Source organism: Nannobrachium achirus (assembly GCF_963921795.1).
Source record: "Nannobrachium achirus genome assembly, chromosome: 2".
NCBI classification, from domain to species: Eukaryota; Metazoa; Chordata; class Actinopteri; order Myctophiformes; family Myctophidae; genus Nannobrachium; species Nannobrachium achirus.
In genome coordinates this window covers 31,651,742-31,661,380 of record NC_137811.1, presented here as the reverse complement: position 1 = coordinate 31,661,380, position 9,639 = coordinate 31,651,742, and the positions used below count along the sequence as shown (strand labels likewise).

Genomic DNA, 9,639 nt, shown 5'->3' with positions numbered 1-9,639 from the left:
GACAGAATCATAGGACAGAAGAATGCATTGGAGAGCATTCTGTGCGAGCTGCGTTGCTGTGGTTACAGACAGAACAGATCTAAAGATCTACAACGCTGCGCAATTCGACGCGTTGTGAGCTTGTAGATCTGTTCTTTTTTTGCACGCGACACGCCCGGTGCATTCTAGGTTGCTTATCCGAGAGGAGGCGCCAAGATTCGCTCGCGCTGCTCTGCTGTCTCTAGTCATTGTTAACAGAGTTGTGATGTTGCGTTGCGCTGCTGGATGCAATAAACACAGCAATAAACCGGATTCAGAGAAGATAGAAGAAAGGAGAACAGAAGCGGACATCTTAAGGTGAGTTTTGACACACAGAAATACTATTAATATAGCCCTGAAACATGACGGTCAGTCAGTGCAGAACCCCTTTTTTCGCTAGCATAAAGCGCTAGCGCGATGCTAACGGGAGTTCGTAAAAGGGGCTACAATGCTGGACCTATAGACCCCTTTCTGGGCCCGCCCCTTTCCCCCCTCCCCCTGAGCGGCAGCCATGATGGAGTTACTGCTGCAGCAGTGTGTGTCTATGTCTATGTCTATGGAGATGGGACTTTTAATGAAATTAGTCATTACCAGTCCCATCTCCATGATATTTAGATCTAATTCCTTCGCCAGTTCCATCCGCATGATTTGTAGATCTAATTCTATGAGTCCCATCCACATGATTTGTAGGTCTAATACCATCGCCAGTCCCATCCTTATGATTCGTAGATCTAATTCTATCTGTTCCATCTCAATTATGTTTAGGTGTAATTCCATCGCCAGTTCCATCCAAATGATTTGTAAATCTAATTCTATGAGTCCCATCTCCATGATTTGTAGGTCTAATTCCATCGCCAGTCCCATCCTTATGATTTGTAGATCTAATTCTGTCTGTTCCATCTCAATTATGTTTAGGTCTAATTCCATCGCCAGTTCTATCTGCATGATTTGTTGATCTAATTTTATCAGATCCATCCCAATGACTTTTAGATCTAATTTCACCACCAGTTCTATCCTTATGATTTGTAGATCTAATTCCATCAGTCCCATCTCAATTATGTGTAGGTCTAATTCCATCGCCAGTTCCATCCACATGATTTGTTGATCTAATTCTATATAGTTCCATCCTCATGATTTGTAGATCTAATTCCATCGCCAGTCCCATCCTTATGATTTGTAGATCTAATTCTATCAGTCCCATCTCAATTATGTGAAGGTCAAATTCTATAGCTAATTCGATACAGTCCCATCTCCATATTCTTTAGATCTAATTCCCATGATTTGTAGATCTAATTCCATCACCAGTTCCATCCCCATAATGTGTAGGTACAATTCCATCACCAGTTTCGCCAGTTTCATCCGCATGATTTGTAGATCTAATTCTATGAGTCCCATCCACATGATTTGTAGGTCTAATACCATCACCAGTCCCATCCTTATGATTTGTAGATCTAATTCTATTAGTCCCATCTCAATTATTTGTAGGTCTAACTCCATAGCAAGTTCCATCCGCATGATTTGTAGATCTAATTCCATAGGGTCACATCCCCATGATTTGTAGATCTAATTCCATCACCAGTTCCATCCCCATAAAGTGTAGGTCTAATTCCATCACCAGTTCCATCTGCATGATTTGTAGATCTAATTCTATCTGTCCCATCCCCATCATGTGTAGGTCTAATTCCATCACCAGTTCCATCTGCATGATTTGTAGATCTAATTCTATGTATCCCATCCCCATGATTTGTTGGTCTAATTCCATAGCCAGTCCCATCCTTATGATTTGTAGATCTAATTCCATCACCAGTCCCATCCCTATCATTTGTATGTCTAATTCTATTGCTAGTTCCATCCACATGATTTGTAGATCTAATTCATGTGCCGAATCTGAAGCCGGTGGGACGAACGTTTCTCGAGATAAGTGGATTACATACATACATACATACTCACAGAGATTTGTCACATTTATTGTAAGCAGATGAATTATGTGGATGGGACTGTATCGAATTAGACCTACAAATCATGGGGATGGAACTGGCGATGGAATTAGATCTAAACATAATTGAGATGTGACTGATAGAATTAGATCTACAAATCATGCGGATGAAACTGGCGATAGAATTGGACCTACACATCATGGGGATGGGACTGGTGATGGAATTAGATCTACAAATCATGACGATGGAACTATATAGAATTAGATCTACAAATCATGCGGATAGAACTGGCGATGGAATTAGACCTAAACATAATTGAGATGGAACAGATAGAATTAGATCTACAAATCATAAGGATGGGACTGGCGATGGAATTAGACCTACAAATCATGGAGATGGGACTCATAGAATTAGATTTACAAATCATTTGGATGGAACTGGCGATGGAATTACACCTAAACATAATTGAGATGGAACAGATAGAATTAGATCTATGAATCATAAGGATGGGACTGGCGATGGTATTAGACCTACAAATCATGTGGGTGGGACTCATAAAATTAGATCTACAAATCATGCGGATAGAACTGGCGATGGAATTAGACCTAAACATAATTGAGATGGAACAGACAGAATTAGATCTACAAATCATAAGGATGGGACTGGCGATGGAATTAGACCTACAAATCATGGAGATGGGACTCATAGAATTAGATTTACAAATCATTTGGATGGAACTGGCGATGGAATTACACCTAAACATAATTGAGATGGAACAGATAGAATTAGATCTACGAATCATAAGGATGGGACTGGCGATGGTATTAGACCTACAAATCATGTGGATGGGACTCATAGAATTAGATCTACAAATCATGCGGATGGAACTGGCGAAGGAATTAGATCTAAATATCATGGAGATGGGACTGGTAATGACTAATTTCATTAAAAGTCCCATCTCCATAGACATAGACATAGACACACACTGCTGCAGCAGTAACTCCATCATGGCTGCCGCTCAGGGGGAGGGGGGAAAGGGGCGGGCCCAGAAAGGGGTCTATAGTATAAATAAACTCAAGACAATATTGTCTTGAGTTTATTTATACAATAGGTCTACTTTGAATTACGTGTGTGTGTGTGTGTGTGTGTGTGTGTGTGTGTGTGTGTGTGTGTGTGTGAGAGTGTGTGTGTGAGAGTGAGAGAGAGTGAGAGATACTGCATTTCATCGTGTGGCTTTGATAGCTTGCTCATAATAATAATACACCCATTCTGTTGTGTTTGTTTAGGTCAGGGGTCTTCAACAGGGGGTCCGCGACCCCTAGGGGGTCCGCGGAGGTACTGCAGGGCCAGGGGGTCCGCGAAATTATTGCTTTAAAAAAAAAAAAAAAAAAGATTTAATTTTTTTTTTTTTTTTTTACAATAAATCATGACTATCCATTTTGAATAGCTTGAATACATGACTACTATGCATTTGACAGATTGTTGATATTATTGACATTGGTTCTCAGTATGTTTAGAAATGGTAGTGGTACGGCCCACCCTGCTCGCTGTAACTTGTACATGTTTAAAATAAAATAAAAAATATGGCTCCCTGCTCCATCTCCCCATCAGTTTGGGGGTCCCCGGCCTGAAAACGTTGAAGACCCCTGGTTTAGGTAATACATTATTTGTTTTGTGTTCTTAACTAGGCTATTTAACTGTGTAAAATGACTTGAGTTTCCATAATAAGCCATTTTGTCATGTGTCTGTTTCAGCTAAGTGCCAAGTTTGTCATCCATAAAGTGTCAGTCACGATAGTTTACTTATTTCTAAAAATTCTATTTCATTTCTGATCCACATAGGGTGTGGTGGTGTGGGTTGCATACAAAATATTCCCTCTTTGTCAAGGAGCAAGCGGTGAAATTTTTGGGACAGCTGTCCTGAAAACCACAGGATTTGCTGAAAAACATCAGCTTTCACCCCAACGCAACTGAAACTGAGAGGTATGTTTGGTGAAAAAGTCAGCATTATGATGTTGTCTCGGCTGCACAATATTTCAACCAGAAATACACATTTGCTGCCGAGCCAAACAAACAAAGCTATGACAAAACCGAACGGCAAACGGGTCACAGTGTCACCTTAAAAAAAATAACTACAGCCATGCATAGAAGCCTGTTATTAGTTTGATTAATAATCAGCAGCCGCATAACAGCGTTCTCTCAAGGGCCACGGCATGTAAACACGGTGGTGATTCGGCTCGGAACGAGTCAACGACCATTGAAAATACTAATATGATAAACACCAAATACGAAGAAAGTAACTACCCTAAAATCTAAAGAACTGTCTGACTTGTGACTTGAAGTTGTGAGAGAGAACCAGATAACAGACACCACAGTGAGTGTAACTGCAGGTGGTCTGCTGACGAAGTGTCTGCTCTCTGGCTGCAAGTACAGCGAAACCACGGCCCACTGATACAAATCTATATAAAACAAACATTAATATTAATTAGATATGCCTACATCACGCCACACAAGTAGAATGGAGTGAGCACATATGCAATGAGTGGCTTTCTTTTCTACACAGAAACTGGAAGTACACAGAAATAGTTACAGAAACAGCAGAAAGCTTTGAATCCACAAGCCTATGGGCAAACCATATCATTGCTCCCTTTGCCATGTTTCTATTGTATTATACTTTGGAATGAAGTGAGTGGACGGATGGATGGATGGATGGATGGATGAGGGGTTTCTGTTGCTATTCTTACAGAACGCCTTTGTTGTTTAGAGCAGTGGTTCTCAACCTGTGGGTCGGGACCACCATAATTATTTTGGGGGGGTCCCCAGATGATTAAATTAATGTATATTTCTAATGTGACAATTTAAGGACTTTTTAATACCTCTGAAATTACAAATTAAACATTGGTCAAATTGTAAAATATAAGAGGCTGAAATTTTCTCTGCTATTTTCACATACAAAATGTAATTCCTCAACTCTTAGTGCTTGTCAGGATGAGGGGTCCCCAGGTAAATTATATGATTATTTGGGGGTCGCGGCCTGAAAAGTTTGGGAACCACTGGTTTAGAGGGCTCCTTTGATAAAACAATCACGTTGCTCTGTGTGCGTGCGCGCACGCACGCACGCACGCACGCACGCACGCACGCACGCACACACACACACACACACACACACACACACACAGTATATGTTGTAGCTTGAAATGAAAGCGCTGATTCTCTCTGCTTAGGAACTTTAAGACCCAGGACGGGGCCCTTATCGATGGAGGCAGGAGTCAGAGATGGTTGGAGGAGGAGGTTCCACCCAAGAAACCACAGGTGAGAAGAATGGAACAGAAACTTTACTTGTGAACACTTGGCTTTCGCTTCACATTGGAAGAATAAGTGAAATAAAAATAGACAATAAAACGCAACATGACCATGGACAAAAACATTGCTAACCATCCAGTATATATTCTAGCCCATAAATACTATACAGAACGTCAAAATCACCCCCAGTGTGAAGTGCGTTAATTTCATTAAGCGTCCCGCGAACCTTGGCCAATTTGACCTTGGCCATACAAACGGACACCAATTGACCAATGACAGTCCGGACAGACACAGGACAAACAGACAAAGCCATGTGTACTAAAGCGTATTTAAAACCCCTGCCAGATGGAAGACAGGCCTCTGCTGCCCAGCATGGATGGAGGAGAGAGTGGACGCTGCAGCAAGGCAAGGCTGCTGACCTCTTCCTCACCCGACCTCAGGCCGACCTGGACTCAGATTGTCTGGGTGTCAATGTCAAAGGACCAGGTATGGCTTATTGTTTTGACTGCTTCTTTTGTGTGTGTGTGTGTGTGTGTGTGTGTGTGTGTGTGTGTGTGTGTGTGTGTGAGTGTGAGTGAGTGTGAGACTGTGAGTGTGTGATTCATATTTTATTGGATTTTTGAACAACACAACATAACCAAATACCTACACAAGAGTCCAAAACAAAAACAGCTAAAAATAAAAAGGGAAGGAGGATTTCTATGCTATGCTATCCATACAAATAGAAACACTTGTCATTACAATCCATTAACATGGAGAAGAAATCTTTCCCACATCAGGTGGAACTGGTCTATTCTGCCCCCTTTTTTTATTTCTTCTTCACTGTTGTTCTTCTCTCGGTCTAATACGGCCATTTACAAAAGAATACACATTTAGTAAGGATATTGTCAGCACTTTGGATGTTGGTTGGTTTTAATACAGTTGGCTCAATCGCCATGAACTTGAATTTGTTTTTGGATAGTTCATTTTATTGTAAATTTGGGTGTCCGACACACTGACTAAAGCAAGGGGTAAACTACATGCCTCTCAGCACTCCCACCTTGCTGGTTGGGGCACCAGTTCAGAGAGGAGTAGAATCATGAGGGATAGCATCCGTTATGCACACCTCACTGACAGGTGAAAATAAACGATCAGTGACTCCATGTGCATCGGAGGATGCATGTAGTTGTATACGTGCTCCGCAAGACCAACAGTAGGGGTTAGAAGCAACAGGGAGTGTGTAGTGCATACATGGAAAACCAGCGACACATTTTAAATTAAATCAAAGTGTTACAGCTCAAAATGTGTTGCAGCACGACGCGTTTTGAGCTTGTAGATCGGCTATTTTTGCTTCTTTTGTATGAGATACTAGAATGACAAAGTAGGACGTAGCAATATGCAATGTGGCCCTCTGGAGTGACAGTGGAAATATAGTGGCCCTCTCAATCATCAAAGTTGCCCACCCCTGGTGTAGTGCATAGTTCAAAGGGAACTGGGAGAATGACTCCCAATTCGTCAATTGGGGAGAACAGAATAGTTTACATTTTGAAGGTTTGGAAATAAATAGAAAATGTACTGTAAAGCTGGTTGCACACTGCTGCGTTTTTTCTTTGCGAAATACTTTTTTTCAGGGCAAAGACAGAGAGAGAGAGCAAGGGACCCTGTGGTCGAAAAATAAATACGAATTGGGCGGGAGTGTGCAATCGTGATTAACATAACGTGAGGTTGATTTCTTTAAGTGCTCTGAAATTCGCTCCTATATTCGGCAGAAAAAACACAGCAGTGTGTAACGACCTTAACTCCTCCAGATGAACCCCGGCTGAACCATGTATCCCTCTGTTATCCTCTCCCCCAGACAGCATCATCCCGCTGATGCTGGCGTCTCTGCGTACCGGAGGAAGCTCAGAGTGCGGCCTGCACGGCGAGGAGGAGAGCGGAGGCGACGAGCCGGGCCCCAGCATCATCTCGGACCTCATCACCCAGAGTGCCACGCTGGCGGTGCAGACCGACCACACGGGAGAGCGCAGATGCCGCCAAGAGGCTGCTGGACCACATGGGCAGAACCCCGCTGCACGTCGCCGTGTCCGCCGACGCATGCAGGGAGTCTTCCAGGTGAGAGAATAGCATAGGAATTCCATGTTGAACTAACATCGTGATTACAGTTTTATTATGCAAAACCGCTTATGCTTACTAGATCAGGGGTCTTCAACGTTTTCAGGCCAAGGGCCCCTTAGTTGAGGGAGAGATGAAGCAGGGACCCCCCCAAACCTTTTCATAGATTCCATATAGTTTCATAATTTGACAGCACAATCATCAGTGTATTTTGGATTCATGTAAAACATTTTTTTTTTTTAGATATTTAACCACTTGAGCCTGCTATTGTAGATATGCTATTTTTGCTTCTTTTGAATTGGAATCGTGAAATGTAACACTTTGATTTAGTTTAAAATGTGTTTAGTTATACTCATGTTAACTTAACGAAGTTAAATACAAATATGTTGGACATTAAAAAAAACTACACTTTTTCATGGGCAGATGTGACTTATAGACCTACAAACGCTTGCACTTTTTCAGACCTGTAATTAATTTGCTCTGTGATCTCTTCCTTTGGGTACATTGGGCACACTGTGCGTGTACTGCTACCTGTGAATTGCAAACTAGTTTATTATTTAGTGTACACTTTGTATTTTTGGAGTTTTTAGGTATCTGTTTGTGTATCATGGATGTTCTATTTTTGTTGTGATGTCTTGTAAGTTGTATGTAAGCAAGGATTGTGTAATTTTTTATTTCTGCCTCTTGGCCAGGTCACACTCGAAAAAGAGATCATGTCTCAATGTGTTTTTATCTGGTTAAATAAAATAAAAAATAAAATAAAAATAGGTGCTGGTGTAAATAGTAACAAAGAAATTGACAGCTTATTGTGTCTAAAATTACATATTTAGCCACTTGTACGCACTAAAATCGATAAAACAATAGAGGTAAATGAAAACATTTTAATACTCATCTTTTCTTTCCTCTAATTATATATTTTTTTGTTGGTGGGGATTGTTGTTTGTTTTCTTTCAGACTGATTCCAGTGGTAGCTGCAGGAGAAGACCATTAATGCAGAAGATCTTACAAGAGGAAGACGGCTATGGGGAGATTCATTTCAGAAAAAAGGACATCTAAAGAAAGGACAATAGACAAAAGATGTAGAGGCGCTGCAGATATCTCACCCTGGACAATGGCAATGGTTGCGTTATCACCGCAAAGTTCAATGAACTACAGAGAGAATGCAGACTGCAGCAGGCCTGGGCCAGAACTATCCACCCACAAACACAACTGGGCCGCAACTATCCACACACAAACTCATGTATGTGACTTAACGCTCATAGCTACTTCTATGAATGCAAAATGCTACAGATCCATGGGAAAAAAAGGGAGAGTCCTCATTTACTTGCTGTGGAAGTAACTCCCGATGGAATAATCATTGGTCATAACTGCTCATGTACTGCTGGGTAGTAACTTAAAGGAGTAGTTTAAAGATAAAACGACAAATGTATGTGAAGATGCTGCTCCATAAAGCTTTAACCCATTCAGGCCGGGTACACATTTTAGTGTATGGGAGGGGCTTACAGTACATGTACAGTATGTTGCAACATATTTGTTTTTGTAGGCTAATTTCTGATTTAGGAGGTTAGGCCTAAATGGGTTAAACCAAATTAGGTATGAAATTTGACGAGCACAACTGTTCTCACAGATCTTGAAGTTTATGTATTTATTTGTTATTTATTTATGAATGTTGTTTTTGAGGTTCTTTGTAAGCTGTGTTAAATAAATGTATGTATGTATGAAATTGATATATGATTTTGCTCACTTTTATATACTGTTTTTATATGGCATGTGCTGTGAGAACCTGGCTGAAATTCACCATGACCATGCATCCTTTCCAGGCAAAGTTAATGTACCTACCAGCTTAAACCAGCCTAGACCAGCTACCAGCTAATAATACCAGTTTAAACCATCTACCAGCATAGACCAGCTAAACCTGAACCATCTTAGACCAGCTAATAATACCAGCTATACCAGCTACCAGCTTTAACCAGCTTTGACCAGCTAAACCTAAACCAGCTTTGACCAGCTAATAATACCAGCTTAAACCAGCTACCAGCTAAACCAAAACCAGCTAATAACACCAGCTTAAACCAGCATAGACCAGCTAAACCTACCAGCATAAAGCTGGTCAAAAAGCAAGATGGCGGTGAAAACCTACCCTTAAGCTGGTCCAGCTAAGACCAGCAAAAAGTAGCTGGTTTTAGCTGGACCAGCTTAAGCTGGTCTTAGCTGGTTTTTTCAGCAGGGAGAGCAGTGATTCTCAAACGTTTTCATTAAGGACCCCCATTTGAAAAGATATGCCAGGGCCC

General features: G+C 41.3%; 1 protein-coding gene across 1 annotated transcript; it reads left to right on the top strand.

Annotated features, from left to right (window-relative positions):
• The first annotated feature begins 246 nt into the window (after positions 1 to 246).
• Positions 247 to 9,075, top strand: LOC308303772 (neurogenic locus notch homolog protein 2-like). The gene is made up of 6 exons (XM_080748267.1): positions 247 to 336; positions 3,843 to 3,937; positions 5,179 to 5,266; positions 5,603 to 5,743; positions 7,092 to 7,348; positions 8,303 to 9,075. The coding sequence occupies exons 3-6, from the start codon at positions 5,230 to 5,232 to the stop codon at positions 8,402 to 8,404; spliced, it is 537 nt and encodes a 178-aa protein (XP_080604393.1). The 5' UTR covers positions 247 to 336; positions 3,843 to 3,937; positions 5,179 to 5,229; the 3' UTR covers positions 8,405 to 9,075.
• Positions 9,076 to 9,639: the final 564 nt, after the last annotated feature.

Excerpts from the sequence above, each read along its gene's own strand:
- LOC308303772 (XM_080748267.1), top strand. The coding sequence starts at position 5,230 with ATGGTTGGAGGAGGAGGTTCCACCCAAGAAACCACAG. Across the intron at positions 5,744-7,091 it reads TGTCAATGTCAAAGGACCAG|ACAGCATCATCCCGCTGATG; the intron begins GTATGGCTTATT and ends CCTCTCCCCCAG. Across the intron at positions 7,349-8,302 it reads GCATGCAGGGAGTCTTCCAG|ACTGATTCCAGTGGTAGCTG; the intron begins GTGAGAGAATAG and ends GTTTTCTTTCAG.